General features: G+C 40.9%; 1 protein-coding gene across 9 annotated transcripts in view; it reads left to right on the forward strand.

Moving 5' to 3' along the window:
• Window positions 1–17,885, forward strand: part of ZNF438 (zinc finger protein 438) — a 204,064-nt gene extending 186,179 nt beyond the window's left edge. For 8 of the 9 annotated variants that reach the window (XM_014547998.1, XM_014548000.1, XM_014547997.1 and 5 more), the window contains 2 exons: window positions 14,058–15,845; window positions 17,189–17,885. In XM_014547998.1, coding sequence (XP_014403484.1) covers window positions 14,068–15,845; window positions 17,189–17,804 — 2,394 coding nt within the window. In that variant the 5' untranslated portion in view covers window positions 14,058–14,067 and the 3' untranslated portion in view covers window positions 17,805–17,885. Of the gene's footprint in view, window positions 1–8,219; window positions 8,310–14,057; window positions 15,846–17,188 lie in introns of those variants that run through there. The other variant, XM_005876541.2, reaches the window with a different exon arrangement.
• The last annotated feature ends 1,157 nt before the right edge of the window (window positions 17,886–19,042 follow it).

A 19,042-nucleotide genomic window follows, 5' to 3' on the forward strand; every position in this document is an offset into this window, starting at 1 on the left:
TGAGAGCCCCCCCCCCCCCCCAGTGCACGAATTTCGTGCACCGGGTCCCTAGTTGAGATTATAAACTGAAAAATATGTATTTGTGAATTCTTTTTTAAGATAATAAATGTATGTTAAGCTCATTAAAGCTTAACATAAATAGCATTTCATGTGAGTGGCTATTTTCTAAACCAAAAAATTAATGAGAAGACTGGCATTAACTTAGGTTTTTTGCAAATATCTTTAAAGTCTGGCTTCCTTGAAAATAATTGAAGTCTCATATCTAGTCCTGCATTCAGTATGTTGTTCTATGTTGTTTATGTTGAAATATTTTGGAAAAAAACAACTTCAGAGTTGCAGGGAAGGGAGTATTTTAATAGCCTTTAGTTGTTCTATGTTGAAATATTTTGGAAAAAAACAAATTCAGAGTTGCAGGGAAGGGAGTATTTTAATAGCCTTTTCAGATAATTGTGAATATTTTTCTTTGATACTACACCAAAACGTGTTAGATAACTATAACTGTCTTCAATAGAGTCAGGTAATTCTTACAGTTTATTTGAAGCCATATCAATGTACTTATTGTCTTCTGTTACATTTTGGTCTGTCTTACACTTGAATGAGTCTTTTACCCATCCCTATAACATAAGACATCGGTCATTTAGAAAACATTAGTTTTCTGAGTTATGCAGATCTTCTATATATACAGCAGGTCCTTGAATAATGTCATTTCATTCAATGCCCCTTCATTATAATGTTGATGAGAAAAGAATCTATTGTAGCCTAGGCCACTGTCTGTGTGGAGTTGGCATGTTCTCCATGTGTCTGCATGGGTTTTCTCCGAGTGCTCTGGTTTCCTCCCTTGTCCCAAAGATGTGCATGTGAGGTTAGTTGGCACGTCCATTGTCCCAGTCTCTGTGAGTGTGTGTGTGGAGGTGTGTGTTGGGGGAGGGGGGTGAGTGCACCCTTTGATGGAAAGGTGTCCTCCCCCAAGTTGGGTCCCACCTTGTACCCTGAGCTGCCAGGACAGGCTTCAGCCACCCAAGATTCTGAACTTGAATAAGCGGGTTGGACAAGAATTCTCTTACTTGTTTTTATTCTTTTTTTAATGTATGTATAGCTCACATTTATTTCAGTGTTTAGTATTAGAAGTGTTTGGGGTCTTTATTTAGCAGTTTGGTGATGTTTTTGTGACAAGAAATATGCCATATGAATTTAACTCTTGTTTCTATTAATTAACCTATGATAAAATCGGTTTTGTTTTAAGTTGTTTCCCTTAAAGTTGCAGTTTCCAAGAAACTGCAGACAACATTCAGTGAGGATTTACTGTACATCATTTTATACAATATTATAAAAATCATATTGTTAATGTAACAACATTCTCATCTGAAAGATCTTTAAGTATTGGGAAGCTTCAAGCTCCTGGTGATAAACTCAAGTCTTTCAAAGTTCTAATTGCCGCTTGCTGGAATGATTTTCATCAGTGACAGTGGTTACTTGTAGTGATAACCTTCATTCATTCACTTAGGAAAAAATTTCTGTCCAATACTTAAGTCTGAATATGTTCTCTCAACATGTCTGCCAGATGTTATTTCAAGTAAAAATGGTATTTCATGAAAAAAAGCAGCAGTTCAGCTTTGCAATGCAAACAATCGCACAAGTGCTTTTTCCTCAAGACAGCCTCCTTGTTTCAGTGTGCAGCGCAAGTGCCCTACGAGTGTGAACCACCAGCACTCAGAATTGTAAAAAGCACGTCAGGATCTGTGGTGGGCTGTTTCTGTTTCCCGCGACCCGCACGGGAAAACGACAGGTCCTTGAGCGGAGGAGCTGGGGATTAGAAAATAAAGAAAAAACGAGACCAGACACAGAAATAGAGACAAGCTGGGGCCAGGTGGGGGGCTGCCACTCTGATGGAGGGACAGTCACACCCACCACAGACAACACAGCGCATTTATTTACTTCCAAAGGGGAGGTTTAAGGTCAAAGGAATTTTGGGTGTACCCAGGTCCTATTCATTCCTCATTCCTGGCACAAGGACAGGATTTAGCATATCAAGACCTGGGTAGGTCGACTCATTCCTTATTCCCAGCACATGGATAAAGATAAGATATCAGTACTGATAACAGTCTCCGACATTTTGGGAGGCTGTTTTTCCGGGAGACGGCCCTGCCAGTCACCTCGGACTCAGCTGACATTAATTTAAAGGTCATCCATGTGCATTCCCAGGGGGCCCTCTACAGGATCACAGTTTATTAAAATTTTGTGCCACCTTTTTGTTGTTCTACTGAGAGTGTGTGGCAGTAGAGAATATGACTGCTTGAACAGTTTACTGTCCCTGCCTTAATTCAGGCTAAGGTGCTAGAGCAGTTTTACCCAATTCTCCCATTTGTCCAATCAGTGCAACACCTACAAAGGTCAACTGAGTGGAAAAGGCAATGACATATTATTAGCATGAAAAGGGATTGTTGGGGCCTTCCACAGGGTGTACAAACCACACTTTGAGAAACAATGATCCAGTGTCATCCTCTCTTGTTAAAGGGAGAAACTAAGGCCAATACGGGTCTTGTTCATATTCCTTCATAGTAGATGGAAAAACCAAAGCCTCCTCTGCTCTCTTTCTTATATGTAATGCAATTTGTCTTGTTTTCTCTGAGGACCTCTCCTAAAAAAGAAACATCCCCTAGATCTAAATCATTGGCCACAGCACTGAATGGGTAGAAGTTGACACATAAGGAATTTAGAATTTCTTTCAGCATTTTTTAACTTTTTCAGTCAGTCCTAATGTTCATCAGTGACCTCAGTTTGGGAAGCAGGTAGTATGCATCGGCCTGCAAACTGAAGAGTCCCGGGTTCAATTCCAGTTGAGGGCACATGCCCAGGTTGCAGGCTTGATCCCCAGTAGGGGGCGTGCAAGAGGCAGTCAATCAATGATTCTCTCTCATCATTGATGTATCTATCTCTCTCTCCCTCCCCCTTCCTCTCTGAATTCAATAAAAATATAAAATAAATAAAAAAATATCTAGGAAATTTATATTATTTCTAAAGTTATAATAGACCTTAAAGTAATTAATTTTATCTTCATTTTTTCTCATTATAAAAAAACTACTTTGTCAGTACTAGAAAGTGTTAAATTTATTGTGTAATTGTTACTTTAAAAGAGTTCCATTTTGGTATAAGTCTGATTTGTTCACCAGAAGCTCTGTAAAAGAAGCCATTCATGTAACAAGCCTGGCTTGTAATGCCTTGGACATTGTGAAGGGAATCGCTCTGTAAATTTCATTAACTACCTTCCTAGCAACTCTTCTGTACATTCCTGTTAGAAAAAAACAAGCTCGTTCTCTCTCCTGATAGTTACACTCTCTGACTGGAAAAGGTTAGTCAAAATGATCTTTATTTTATCAACATAGAGATGAGTTATGTGGCACATATTGGAGGAGACTGACAAACAGATAAATTGCAGAACACCTTAGTAAGTTCATTGTGTTGGAATGGAAGGAGAACAGCTTTGGTGCCAGACAGACCTGGATTCAAATCCACCTCTCACTTACCAGCTTTATGCCCTTGCAAGAAATACTCAATTACTGCATCTATGGGCCAAAGATGTTAATATCAAGAGCTCATGGAGGATTAAGTGAGATAATAGGTTAAGCACCCAATCTGACTCTTGACAGAAGGATATTTTAGCACTTCATAACAGAATTTAAGGGTTCAGGACCTAAGGGAAAAATAGAATTTGATGAGTAGAGATGGGGAACATGTGCACTACCTTCAGTAAGTAACTTTATTCATGAAGAAATTACAGGAGATAGGGCAGTAGCTTGAAGAGAAAACAGAGTCCAAGGACTCTTAATTGTTGTTTTGGTTTTTATTTATTTATTTTTTGTTGTCGTTCAGCAAAAACAAAGGAAAAAGCAAGACAGTACTGTTGAAAGTTAATAGTTCACTCATTTAGTAACTAACATGTTGTGTGACTGCCATGTACTAAACACTGGTCTGGGGATGGAGATCCTGGAAGTGAACAAAACAAGCCCCTGCTTTCTTGGAGTTTACATTCTAGTGGAAGGAAGATAGGTTAATATAATCTCATTATAAAGGCAAGTGCCATGAAGGACAGTTAAAGCAGAGAAAGGAAACAGCCAGTGATTGCATGGGGCTGAGCAGCTGCTTTAGATAGGTTGGTCAAGGATGGCCTCCCTAATCTGTGGAGCTCACCAATGGTGTGGGACCCCTGAGGCAGCACAAGGGGCCTGGAGAGAAGTGTGGAGTGCAGAACAGGGTTGGAAATGCTCCATTTTCTTATTCTAATATGCACTATTTTTTACACATGAAAAATATTTCAGGACTTGAGGTGGATGAGTAGTATACTTAGGGAGAGAGTGCTTTTCCCTTCTATCCCTCCACCCCAGAAAAGGTAAAGTTATTTGTGTTGTATAATTAAAGAGGAGAGTTTAGAAGTGGAAGGAAGGGATGGTGAATGAGTTCCTACCAGATGACCTCTTTTCTCCATGAGGTCTTAGATCCTTCAGGCTGCTATACCAAAGTACCATAGCCTGACTGTCCAACAAACAACAGAAATTTCTCTCTCACATTTCTGGAGGCTGAAAGTCTAAGAGAAGGGTGCCAGCATGTCAGGTTCTGGTGAGAGCCCTCTTCTGGGTTGCAGACTGCTGAATTCTTGCTGTGTCCTCACATGGCAGGAAGAGGGCAAGAGAGCTCTCTGGGGACCTTTTATAAGGACACTAATCCCAGTCATGAGGGCTCCATCCTCATGACCTAATTACCTTCCAAAGGAGCCACATCCTCATACCATTACACTGGGAGTTTTGGATTCAACATATGAATTTGGGGGATCGGGGCGGGGGGACACAAACGTTCAGTCCATTGCAAGGTTAATGCCCAAAATTGTTGGCAAGAGAGAAGAGAACTCTGGGGGAAAGGTGGAGGAGGGAGAGTGCTTCAGAAAAGCAATGGGAGAGACCTAAGCCAGCCCCAGTGACAAACTGAAGGGAGTCTGTAGGGATGAGATACAGATGATAGCATAGGTCTGCAGTTTGAAACTGAAACCTTAAATGTACAAGTTGTCCAGTGTTCACAGTGGTTGGCTTTCTCTCGCACCAGCAGTGGGGGTGGAGGGCAGTGTGGCCAGTTGGGGTAGGTGTGTAGGAAGACAGCAGTGGGGTGAGCTCACGGTATGCTTGCTGGGAGTGTCTGTAGGTGGTCAGCCACGAAGCCCACTCCAGAACCAGGAATACCTACCTAAGTACACACACATCCAAATGTGAAGAGCCCCAAGGAAAAGAGAATGTAGGTGGATTGTGTAATCCCTCCATCTCTTCAAGGAAAATGGAGAGTTAACTCTTACATATTCCTAACCTGTAGATGAGAGTAAACATTTCCTTCCACCAGGTTTTGTAGTTGTCATGCAAAGAACAATAAAAATATTGGAGGAAAAGCTGGGAAGAATTTTATAAAAGGACTCCTAAGTAGTCCCACAGCTTTTAAACTCAGTGACTTCGCTCTTCGTTGTCGCTCATGTCAGCATCTGACTGCATTAGCTGTACCTCCAAACCTGTATATGCTAATTCACTCACATAGAGCAGATCTGCTCAGCTCCCCAGAGGTAACTACTGCAAGTCCAGTTACCTTAGTTCCAGTCAGTGCCTGGGGATTCATTTGCTTTTTTTTTATTGTTGTTTACTTTCTTCAAAGTCTCAGTATTGTAGGTGTTCTCTCTATATTAAGGTAAGGTGTGCCTTGATTAAAGAAATATGCCCTGGCTGGTTTGGCTCAGTGGATAGAGTGTCAGCCTGGGGACTGAAGGGTCCCAGGTTCGATTCTGGTCAGGGGCATGTACCCAGTGGGGGGTGTGCAGGAGGCAGCTGATCGGTGTTTCTCTCATCGATGTTTCTGGCTCTCAATCCCTCTCCCTTCCTCTCTGTAAAAAAATCAATAAAATCTATTTTTTAAAAAATAGAAAAAGAAAAGAAAAAAGAAATAAAAAGGGACCTGGAGAGTATTATGCTAAGTGAAATAAGCCAGTCAGAGAAAGACAAGTATCACATCATCTCACTCATATGTGGAATCTAATGAACAAAATAAAAATAAACTAACACAGTAGATCCAGAGACATAGAAGCATGGCACAAATTGAAGAATCTCAGAGGAGGGAGGAGGAAGGGCAGAAGAGATTAACCACAGAATTTATATGAATATTCTAGAGGCCCGGTGCACAAAAATTTGTGCACTCGGGGGTGGAGGGGGGTCCCCCAGCCCGGCCTGTGCCCTCTCGCAGTATGGGACCCCTCGGGAGATAACGACCTGCTGGCTTAGGCCTGCTCCCGGTACTCTTCTTTGAGCACTAGTTATTGTGCATTTGATCCTGACCCCAGCCCATCTTCACTTGACACCACCCTCCTTTCAGCATTATCCCTGAAATGAGCATGTGTTTTTTTGTTTTCTTTTCTTTCTAAAGTAAAAAATAAAAAAGGCCTGACTGGAGTGGCTCAGTGGTTGAATGTTGATCTATGAACCAGGAGGTTACGGTTTGATTCCTGGTCAGGGCACATGCCCGGGTTTGGAGATTAATCCCCAGTGTTGGGTATACAGGAGGCAGCTGATCAATGATTCTCTCTCATCATTGGTGTTTCTATATCTCTCTCCCTCTCTCTTCCTCTCTGAAATCAATAAAGATATTTTTAAAAATAAATAATAGTAAAAAAAAAAAAAGTACCAAGCAGGAGTTTTAGGGACTAATTATAGACATAAAGGAATATATGGTCCTGTGCATTGGTACTTATAAATCATGAACTATTTGACAAAAAAAGCTGACGCATAGAAAAACTTACAGCAAAAAAAAAGAGAAAAAAGTTATAAATCACTGTGAGTTGCAGATAAATCAGAAGTGAAAATAAAACATGTAAACCTATGTACCAAGCAGGAGTTTTAGGGACTAATTATAGACATAAAGGAATATATGGTCCTGTGCATTGGTACTTATAAATCATGAACTATTTGACAAAAAAAGCTGACGCATAGAAAAACTTACAGCAAAAAAAAAGAGAAAAAAGTTATAAATCACTGTGAGTTGCAGATAAATCAGAAGTGAAAATAAAACATGTAAACCTATACTATAAAGCAGAGGAACAATTCCATTTCCCCTCCTTACTAGTAAATGCCATTCTGTACATATAAAGTAATCTCTTCTGGCCACTGACTTGTTCCCAGGTGTGACTGACAGGTAAGCATCTTCTCACATCATCCAGACCTTATGGGGCATGTGTCTAAACTGCCTTTATCTAGTCCTTTTCCCCATTGATTTGCGGGGAATAGACTTGGAGAGTGTCAAACTGTAGCTTTTGGCAAAGCTGTATAAATGGCATGCCTATATTATCTAATCTCATCTTTACTCCTTTCCTGTTAATAATAACCAAGTTATTAATGTTATTAATACTTTTTGGCAAGAGGAAGTGGAAAATTAATGTCTGCTGAGTATCTCATGTGTGCTAAGCACTACCCTGGCACCTTCATGGAGCCTTTTTTCTTTTATTGTCTAAAGTTTCATGGGGCCTCTTTTTCATTTAATCCTGATAGACCTTTGTAGCCAGAAACTATTAGTATGCCCATTTAGTAATTGAGGACGCAGGCTCAGAGAGTAACTTTCACAAGCCACAAGACAGAACCAGGAGTTGAAACCACCTCTGTATAAACCCCAAAACCCATGATCTTTCCACTAGAGACAATTGTAGTGGCCATAACCATGTGTAATAGCTTACAGTCTGCATGTAGAGGTGGAAAGTGCCTTTTGAGTCAAACGGGCCAAGGCTTGAGTTCCAGCTTTGAAATCTTTATCTGTACATGTAGCAGTCATTCCCACTTTAGGTTATTGTGGGGATGAAATGATAATGCATGTAAAGTATTTGCACAGTACCTGATACAAAATATTCCTTATCATTAGAATAATGTTTAAGAAACAGTATTGATAAGTGCTAGGAAATTCAGAAGCTCTGGGGCTCAGAAAATGAGAGTTCTTTTTTCTGCTAAGCTAGGCTATGAATTAACTGTTTAGCAAGGCAGCTCTCAAAGGCCTGTGCTGAATGGAAGGTGTTTGGACATCAGGTGTTCTTACAGGAGGGAAGGAGAAGGAGTCGGGTAAGAGCATAGTTCAGCAAGCAGGGCATGTGCCAAGGAGAATGGAGAAAACTAGGTTCGGGATACAAGATATCTAACTGGGAATGTGCTTATTTCCTTTGTAGAGTGTCAGATTTCCTGAAATTTGGGTCCTGGATATAAGGACTCTAGGAGGTCTTAGCGCTACGGATATGTGGAGTAGAAGTGGTATGTATTTGGCATCCTGGGTCCTTAGAAGCAAAATAATACTTGTGCCGGCATGTTTTACAGTGCACTCTACAGTCAGTGCTCAGTAGCCTCCTGCTGACTCTTGCTGCGGAGCCCAGACAGTGCCTTTGCAGGGGTAAGGGGTGGGGCGGGGTAAAGAGGGGGCAACAGCTAAATGTGTTTTTCAATAAAATTAAGCTGAGCTCCCCTATGTTATGAGGCATTTCTTTTATCTCAAATGTCTCCAGGGTTTTACCATATTTGTTTTAACCAAAGTCCATCCTGGGAACAGTTTGAACCCCAACTGGAATTTGTTATTTGAAAGCCAAGTGGGAGGGAAAAAAAGAGATGCCAACAAATGAATTGAAAATAGGGTTTTTCAGTTTAACAAAGTTAAAGCCTAAACAACACCTAAAAGTTTGGCTCTTTAAGTAGCTAACACTTGGCAGTACTTTTGTTCTGCTCCTGGATCATGGAGCTTGTTTCAAGAGCAGGGACACCCCTCTCTTTCTGTGCCTGCTCCCTACTCCATGCATACCATAGGCCTGTGGCCCTAACACATGGAATCATGGAGTTGTGCCCACACCGACAAAGGGGCAAGCAGGAACAGCTTTGTTCAGAAGCAACAAAGGAGGCTTTGGTTCTGCCCATGGAAATCAGGAAGTGAGTTGTTTGCAGCTATCGACTCTAGATTCTAGAGCAGCGGTTCTCAACCTGTGGGTCACGACCCCTTTGGCGGCCGAACGACCCTTTCACAGGGGTCGCCTAAGACCATCCTGCATATCAGATATTTACATTACGATTCATAACAGTAGCAACATTACAGTTATGAAGTAGCAACGAAAATAATTTTTTGGTTGGATCACAACATGAGGAACTGTATTTAAAGGGCCAGAAGGTTGAGAACCACTGTTCTAGAGAGTTGCCTGCCCCAGGAACTGGTCTGTTAATATTATCTGTGCCAGCTGCGTTGTGGCAATTGGATTAAGCTGGTTCAGATGTTGGCGCTTAGTACTGCTGAGCCCTCACTCTTCCCTCTGCTGCCTCTAACATGCAGCCCATCTCCATTAGGTCAAATTCTTTGGAAGCAATGGAGGGAAAGGAGGAGGACACACAGTGCATTTTCCCAAACAAATATCTGACAACCATACTGGATTTGTCAGACTCCTATGGACAATAAGTGGCAAATTCAACTTTAAAAATCTGCTTTTACCTTAAGAAATTATTAACGTTTCATAAGTTCTCTCTAATAAGTGGGCTTTGAGAAAGAATCATTTAAAAGTGATTGAAGTTTTGGGATCTGACAGTCCATTTTTATATCAAAAAATTTTTTTTCCTAAATGTTCAGAGATAATGTTATATTTTGGAGTTAATTAAGGCAACTTCTATGTAATTTTTCTCCTTTTAAGAGGAGAATGAAGGGGAGGAAGGTTATTGCTTCAAATTGGAATGGGACAGATCTGGTTGTGTGAACTTTGGCACATTATTTAACTTCCTCAAGACTTATTTTTCTTAATCTATAAAAGGGGAACAATAAAATTTATTTGCAAGGTTTACTTGAGGGATCAATTAAAAGACCTAGCACAGATTCTAGACCAGGGGTGGGCAAACTTTTTGACTCGAGGTCCACAATGGGTTCTTAAACTGGACCGGAGGGCTGGAACAAAAGCATGGATGGAGTGTTTGTGTGAACTAATATAAATTCAAAGTAAACATCATTACATAAAAGGGTACGGTCTTTTTTTTTTTTAGTTTTATTCATTTCAAACAGGCCGGATCCGACCCGTGGGCCGTAGTTTGCCCACGGCTGTTCTAGACCATAATAAGGACTCAATATCTATTAGTTGACTTTTAAATCCACAGTTTGGTCAGTTTCTGTAAATGTCACTTTTCAAAATAGTTATTTTTAATATGCTTAACATATTATAAAACAGCCCACATTTAGAATCCTAATATTAAGGATTCATGTTGTAAAATTGTGCAAAATTAATTTTACTGAGTGAGCCTTTTATGTTTTCAGTTAATAAAAGTCCATGTTTAGAGCCTGAGAGTCCTGTGAGTCTCTTAAACTGTGTTATGGGTAATTTTGCAGGATTTCCAGAAATTATGAATGTCAGTGGGAATTTCTAACTCTCGTTATTTAGAGCACAGCTCGATGAGATCTGTAATTAGTAGGTAACAGGTGAGGGTATTTTGGTCACCATCTGTGAAAGGTCTTGAAAGTGGGTAATGGAGTAAACCACTCTTGTAGCTACATTGCAAAGAAAGACTGCCGACAGTCATGGAATCTTAGAATTTTAGAGTTTTAAAAACTTACAGCTACTTTCAACTTCTCTAAAAACTCTTGTTCAAACTACTTTAAAAATAAAAAAAACAGTCTGTAGTATTGTAGTGTAACTGACTTTTATTGAAAATTGCTTTGTTTTATCCTAAAGAACCAAATGTTTGGAGGAACAGCTCTAATTGTCCTTGGTAGTGCTTACCTTTTGGGGGTAATTATGCACTGTCAGATGTTAGATCAGTTTTCTTATCACTAGCAATTCTTATGATTAAGCAGACAAGGAAAAAAAAAACATGAGCTACTCTTGTCTGTAATCTAGACAGTCATTTATTCATACACACACTTACCCATATGAATATCCTACAACAGTGATTTTCAACCTTTTTCATCCCATGGCACACACAAACGAAATACTAAAATTCTGCGGCACACCAAAAAATATATTTTTTTGCCAATCTGATAAAAAAAATAGGTATAATTTTTATTCATTCACACTGGATGGCTATTTTGTTTTGTCTGTTGTCATTTTTTTTTTATTTGACAATCTAGGGGAAAAGAGGTCAATGCCCCAGACTAAATAGGCAGGTATTGTTGCATGTTTGAAAAATTCTTGTGGCACACTAGTTGAAAAGTACTGTCCTAAAAGATACCCTTTTGAAAAACAGATTCAAATAGGGAAACTTTCATTTTCCTTTCATTCATTCAACAAATATTTAAGCACCTTCTGTATGCCAGGCATAGAGAGCATTCAAGGAAAATAAGCACCTGCCTCATCCTGACCTCTTAGCTCCCCACAGCCCCAACCTCAAAGGCCACCATAATATTAGTTTATTTTGTTTCTTTTCAGAAATATCCTGTGCATATACAGGAATATATTTGTGTGTATCTCACTATATTTTTAAATTCAAGCTATAGCATACTATAAATCTCACATCTTAGAGTATAGTCCATATCAGTCTAACTCATTTTCTTTTTCCTGCTGCATGGTATTACACTGTATGGTTGGATGATCATTCTGTTAGTACCCTTTGCTAGACATTTAACTAACTCCTAAGGGGTTTTCCATTTGTTTTTCTTCTGTTTTTGTGGCTTTGTCCTCCTTCTCTTGCCTTGCATGTCTTCTAATGCATCAGTTTCACTCCCTATCACTTCATCCTAATTATTCTGGGAGATGAGACTCAGCACACTCATGGAGACCCTCACCCTTGTATGTGCTTCCTACAGTTCCAGGTAAACTTGAGTAAGTTAAATTTACCCAATAGGCCCTTATCTTTTTATCCCACAGATTTCTTGTGATTAGCTTATGGTCATTGATCATGAAGCCAGCTGATAAACTTGTCTACCCCAGTATCCACTTCTTTAAATGGCAGGTAACTTGAGCAGTCAAGTGAGGTGATATCGCTTATGCTTTCATGTATTATTGTCACATATTATTTCAAGAGGACTTATGACTGAGGACAAAGTAGCCTTTCTTCCAGCTCTTCTTGCTGTAAATATTTTGTGCTCAATCAATTAAGAGTATGAACTAGAGCCCCGGCTGGTGTGTGCGTGGTGGTTAGACTATCGTCCTGTGCACTGAAGGGTTGCGGGTGTGATTCCTGGTCAGGGCACATTACCAGATTGTAGGTTCGATATCTGGTCGTGGTGCGTGGGTGAGGCAACGGACTGATATTTCTCTCTCTCCCTTTCTTGAATCAATGAAGAAACATTTCCTGGGGTGAGGATTTTTTTTAAAAAAAGAGTATAAACTAGATATAAGTGACCCAATGTTTTCTCTTCCTTCCTCACCCCGGATTGTTCTGTAGACCATTGTTATTGTTAATGCAGTTATTTAACCAAAAGCTATCAATAATTTTAAGCTTTCTGCAAAGCCTCACAATTCAAATTTAATATATTTATTTACAACTTCAGTACTTCTTCCAAAAAGATGAGATAAGCTTAAAATGAAAGACATTTAACTTTAAAGGCTATGAAAATAAATTTACAAAATAAATAACTTATAGAAGAAGAAGGAGCAAATGTAGCACCTCCATTTAGGTGACTGTTGCCAGGTGGTTGACCAAGCACTTTACCCATGACTTTGTGGTAGCAAAGCTAAATAGGAAAACAACAGATTATATAATTATCCTGTGTCAGTTTTCCAGACCATAGCACTCGTGATTTTCCTTCTTATTCTAATGCAAGCTACCATTTGAAATATGTTTTTAACATACTCTGTCTTCCCCAAACAGTGATTACTTTCTAAAATAAGTTGGTCAGTATACATTTCTTATTCCTATTATGGTACAATATGTTTATGCATTCTACTATTTTTTTAAATTTGAAAGTATAAACTTCAAAACATGTTATGCTCCAAAGGTTTTAGAAAAGGGATTATGGGCCTTTAATAGCCAACCACTAGAATAATGTAGGTACCCAGTGAGTTGGAGTGAAATGTGCCTAAAATGAGGTACTTAGAAATGGGAAACTTCTCTGCAGCCAGGCCTTACTACCTCGAGGCTTCAGGAATAAAATAGGTAATATAATACTTAGAAGCAGTGCATCAAAATGTTTCCGGAATTGTTTTCTTAGAGTAGCTGTAATTGGTCTCTAATCATATAATAAAGCCAGGGAGTGTGGGTGCTACTCTGTCAGGGCCCTAGGAGGTGCTTTTGTGTGATTTTGTGTGTTTTTTATGTTGTCCTATCTCTTTACCTATCACTTTGTATCGTTTTCTTTTCCCTCAACATTTTTTAAGGTGTCGCATCAACTTTTTTAATACTGGCGATTTAATTGCAAAAGCACACGTAAACAATTTGGAAGGTGTGAGAAAGAATTCACGAGTCACACGGGGAAACAGCAACAAAGCTGGCATTCAGTCTGAATGCGTTCGCTGTGCAACACAATCACACTACCAAGGGGTCAAATGGTGTGTCCTGAAATTGAGTGAAAAAATGAGTGCTACAAGAAACATTTGTTTCATACTGAAGATACAGAGGAAAATATCAAGATGAATTAAATATCAGCTTTACCCTCGCAAAGCTTAACTTTTATAGGGACAACCAGACATGTATATAAAATAAGTAAAATACACAGCAGAACAGACCAGAGGGAAGACCAGTAGCAGGACTGCAGCTCAGATCAGGACAGGATGGACTCAGTGGAGTAAAGATGAGCAGGACAGAGCCCTAGCTCTCCAGAGGCTCTGTTTAGTAATAGAGACACATAAACAGATAGATTATTATGAAAGGTGGCAAATGTTGTAATAGGGGCTGTGGACCCAGAGAGGAGAATAATAGTTGATCGTTGGGAAGGTGGGCAGGAGTTGACCTTTAGGCTGGATGCTGAAGAATGCGGGGCCTTGCTCAGAAGAGTAGGGGTGGTCTAGGAAAGCCTTAAGGCAGAGGAATTGATAAGATGCTTACTTGCACTCTCAACAACAGGACAGTTATACCAAGGTGACTTTTTACATTGTAATGTCATTGCAGGTGATCAGTCATGCCTTCTGGAACAATACAGAGTGGAAAAGGTTTGCAGACCAAGAGTCAGTTTAGGACCATTGCACCGAAAATTGTGTCCAAAGTCCTAACTTCCAGAGTGCTGTCGGGCCCTTCGCCATCACTCTCTGATCAGGTGAATCCAGGCCCCCCCATCAGCTCTACACCACTGGGGGTGCCTGCCCAAAATTATGCTCTGATGCAGGTTGCTGGCCAGAAGGGGACATTTTCTCTCGTGGCGTTGCCTCAGGTTGCCTCAATTCAGCCAGTCCAGAAACCCAGACTGCCCCTGCCTGAAAACCTTAAACTGCCTATTCCTCGATACCAACCCCCAAGAAATAACAAAGGATCAACAAAGAGCCCCATTTCGAGCTTCTCTGAACGTGGCTGTAGCAAACCTCCTGCCCAAACCCAAACGTCTCCTTCCCCACCTGGCTGTTCTGAGCCCCTGCCCCAGCCCAGTCCGTCCGAGCCAGTGCTGCCACCAGACCAGGCCCCAGCCAGCGTCAGCCCGGCTGCTCTGACCAGCGGAGGTGGCCCCGGAGACTCCCGACCTCCAGTGACCAGTGACTGTGGAGACGCGAACCTTCCTGACACCCCAACATCATCCGCACCAGAGGAGCCCTCTGCCAGGCAGGGCTTCATGAAGATTTCAGGGAAAGAAATCTTTGCAAGCAAAGAACCATCCAGTAAACCTGCTGCTGTTGCCAGTGAAAAACATAAAGAACAAGTTGACCTTGCAGAAGGCACAGTCAGGTTATCGACAGCCATTTGGGGTGGTTCACTCCAGTGGGTCCCCTCAGTCCCCAAAGGTAAACTGCCAATCTTACCCCCCATAAGTATGAAAACAACAGAGGTTTATAAAAGTGAGTCAGATGTTAACATTGTAGACTTTTCTTTACCTGGGCTCAGGGTGCACTGGGATAAGACATCCACCATCACCGAAGGCTTTGATGCAGCCACCAAAATGGCCAATAAGGTACCTGGTCCACAGGTGTCAAAGCAGAGTCTCTGTAAAAGTGCCTTTTGTCCAGCTACCAAACTGGATCTCAACCACAAAACAAAACTGAATGGCGGGGCAACAAAGAGAAAAGGAAGAAAACTAAAGGTACCAGATGAAATCTTGTCATTTCAGGGGAAAAGGAGGAAATGTAAAAGAATAAAAAATGATTCCCAGCAATCCAGAGACCAAAAACCTGGGGCTTTGAAAAAATATCGTAGCATTATGCCTAAACCTGTCATTGTCATGCCCGCTGTGGCTCCCTTGGGTTCTCCTGTAGCTATATTACCTTCCCAAAGGCCCAGCAGCCTAGGACAGGACAGTTTGTTAAATAATTCGCTCACTCCTAAATATCTCGGCTGTAAGCAGGACGACAGCCCTTCCCCTAAGCCCATCTCTGCATTCAGAAATGGATTCTCTGGCATTAAGAAGCCTTGGCACAGATGTCCTGTCTGTAACCACCACTTCCAGTTCAAGCAGCACCTTCGAGACCACATGAATACCCACACTAACAGAAGGCCTTACAGTTGTCGAATTTGTCGCAAGGCATACGTGCGTCCCGGCAGCCTGAGCGCACACATGAAACTTCATCACAGCGAGAACCGGCTGAAGAAACTTGTGTGCTGTGAATTTTGTGCAAAAGTGTTTGGTCATGTCAGAATCTATTTCGGCCATCTGAAAGAAGTGCATAGGGTTGTCATCAGCACCGAGCCCTCCCCCAGCGAACTGCAGCCAGGGGAACTGCCAAAGAACAGGGACAGGGATGCAAATGTGCAGAGGTGAGTGCTAATGGAATGAAAAATCTGGCAAGAAAGTCTGTTTGGATTTGGGGAGCAGGCTAAGATTTCATATTCAGAAAGATAAGTTCATAAAAACATCTCTCAGATTAAGATTTTATGAGGCTAGTTCTATGAAGAATAATCTCATTTCTTGTTGGTTTCTGATCACTCATGATTTATAATGATGGTAACCCTGGTAAGCCAGGCCACAAATTCCTGTTTGAGGTATGATGGAGACAATCAGGTGACAGACATTTTTTAACATTTCCTTTTAAAAAAAATTTATTTCAGAGAACGAGAGACAGAGAAACATTGATGTGAGAAACATTAATTGGTTGCCTCCCATAGTGGGGATCACCCTGACTGGGGATCGAACCCACAACCTGGGTATATGTCCCAACTGGGAATTGAACTGGCCACCTTTTGATGTATGGGGTGATGCTCCCACCAATTGAGCCACACCGGCCAGGATATAACAGATTATTTTTGTATCTGACATATGAAATATTAAATATTGTGTATAGTTCCTGGTATTCTTTACAAATAATTTCTCCAAAATGGTGTTCACAGAATTTACATCTGAACAGCATCAGTTGCCTCTTAACATCACATAACCCGTGGTGGCACCTCAGTGTGACCAGACCCTAAAGTGTCCAGACCTTTAACCCTCTACTTTTGTCCTATTTTTCCCTTCAGGCCAGATTAACTTTCTCCTGTGTCATTCCCATCTTCAGGTACTGCTCCTTAGCATTATAAACAAACAAGCTAAGTCATTCATAAGCCTGGCAGTCAGGGCTTTCTAAGAGCAATAAGTAAACCAGAGAAATGCTCTTATTTTGTCCACTGTCCACTATGACAGAGAACTGAATCCTCATTGGCCCCTTGGAAAGTAAACATTTTCCCACACTAGATTTTCTGCCCCTTGCATTGTTTTCCTGTAGTCCATTTTGATTTTTAGGTAAAATGTCCAAACCGTATTGGGTGTTCAAGGTGAGAGACGGCAGCGGTGGGTGGTGTGGGACAGTTACTGTCAACCAGACGCATGTTCCTGGAGAGCCTCACTTGCTACCGCCTGACTCTCACATTGGTGACACCCGTTCCTGTGGTCACCAAGGACTAGTTAGCTCCCCTTGGGAAGGAGCGTGTGGCCCCAAGCAGGAGCAGCAGTGGGGGTTCTGCAGCCTCTGCTGAAGGCCTTCCCATGCTCTCTCTGTCTTCCCACCCTTTGCGCTTCTCATCAGTGGGAGTGTTTTAGAACTTTGATGACTAAGAACTTAAAAGAGCAAAAGTTCCAATTCTGTTTTTCTATGCAATTTTACATTGACTGTTTCCCTCTTTTTCAGAGAAAACAAATCAAGCCTCGACGAAGACCTTCTCCTAAACCAGGCAGACGAAGTCAAATTACAAATCAAATGTGGCCGCTGTCAGATCACTGCCCAGTCCTTTGCTGAAATAAAGTTTCATTTACTTTATGTTCATGGAGAGGAAATTCAGGGCAGGCTGCAAGAGGAGATCTCCCCAGGAAGCCAAGCAGCTGGCGAAGAACTGGCTCAACATGCTGCTCCTTCCTGGAAACAGCATCCGGAAAGAAGAAAGCTGCCGCAGCACCGTCCCTCTGACGAGGAGGTGCATGCAGTTCCTACAATGACACGGCAACCCTACCTGCATCAGCAGAATGACAAGGAAATGCTCACAAAACATGAAGGAGCCCAGCTGAGACCCAGCAAGCCAGGAGAAGTCCCCCAGGGCCCTGCGAGTCCCAGCCCACACTCAGTTCTCCTTCAGTCCCCTTCCGGCTTTAACTGCATCCTTTGTACACAGACGCTTAGAAGGAAAGAAGAACTCCTCCTGCACTGGGAACAAGGGCACAATTGTGAGGACCCTCCAATGCTCTGGAGGATTCTACATGCACTCTCTAACCGGGGAGTGTCCGAACTTCCCAGCAAAACTGAAACATGAAAGACTGGGGCCAGAGAGGTTAAACAGAGTTTTGTATCACCTTTCTCTCAAAGTTCTTGTTTTATGGTGGTGCTTAATTATAAAAATCAAACAAGTTAGGATTAGCATTAATAAGTGGGAGTGATTTTGTACATAATTTTATTTTCTTATGAAATATATACCCTTGATGCATATATTCTAACCATATGCAGTTTTATTTTTAAATTCTGTGCACTAAATGTTAATGTCTTAGACTTTATTTCAGAATAAATAAAAAGATCAAAATTTGGAGATTGAAATTTAAAGGATTTTAGGCTGTTCTTCAAATATAGTTTTCAGTAAAAACGTGTGTTTGAGTGTGTGTTATGTGTCCTTTTGTTCAAATGTTTTCTATTTAAGTAGGTCCACAAATGTGAAAATTTCCAGATGACAAAATTATTTCCATCTCAACCATATTGCTATTTATCAAATTTTCTTGTTTATTTGAAAATATTATAGAGCAATGCATTTAATAAGATTCTCATCTTACAATTTAAAATTCATATTTTCAGGACTCATCTTTTTTAAAATTCTATTTTCCTAAAGGCACATTGCCTTGAAGATGAGATGTTGGTAAGTTTTATAGCTGTAGTGTTTTATATCAAAGTAATCAAAAAAATGTTAGTACTTTGGCTAAATCACTGTTTTCATAAAAAGTCATTTTTTAGGCCAGAAAATTTACAACCTGGAAAGCGAACTAGATAGTTCAGTCCAGATGTCTAGGTATCTCAGCTGCTTTCCCTCCCTCCTAAGTAACTTCAGAGGATTGTCACTAAATGATCAATTTTAGACACAACTGTGCCATTCAAGCCCGGGTTCTCTTTAAAAGTCAAGAGTAAATGATTGCCTCTTAAATTCCTGGGAAATTACCTCAAATCAGAAAAGTTGCCATTTGAAGTTTCTGGCCATCCTGGCTGCAAAATTATTTTCTTGAAATGGGGCAGTTAAGCCCTCATCCTACTAATATTCCAGCCTTTTAGATGAAAGCACTGTGCATGTGGCCAGCCCTCTCTGCCTGAAGCTTGGCCCAGGCATCAGCATCACATTTTTCCCTACTAACGGAAGATATTGAAACAGAGGAAGAACTAAGTTCTAATTGATAAGCTAGTGGGTCTTAAGTCATTTTTTTAATGCCTAATTTTAAAAGCAAGTGTCCATAGACACACTTTGGCCCAAATACTATGAAAAGGGAAATTCAATCATTCATGTTTTGCAAATAG

The sequence above is a fragment of the Myotis brandtii genome, unplaced genomic scaffold (assembly GCF_000412655.1).
Source record: "Myotis brandtii unplaced genomic scaffold, ASM41265v1 scaffold49, whole genome shotgun sequence".
Lineage (NCBI taxonomy): Eukaryota > Metazoa > Chordata > Mammalia > Chiroptera > Vespertilionidae > Myotis > Myotis brandtii.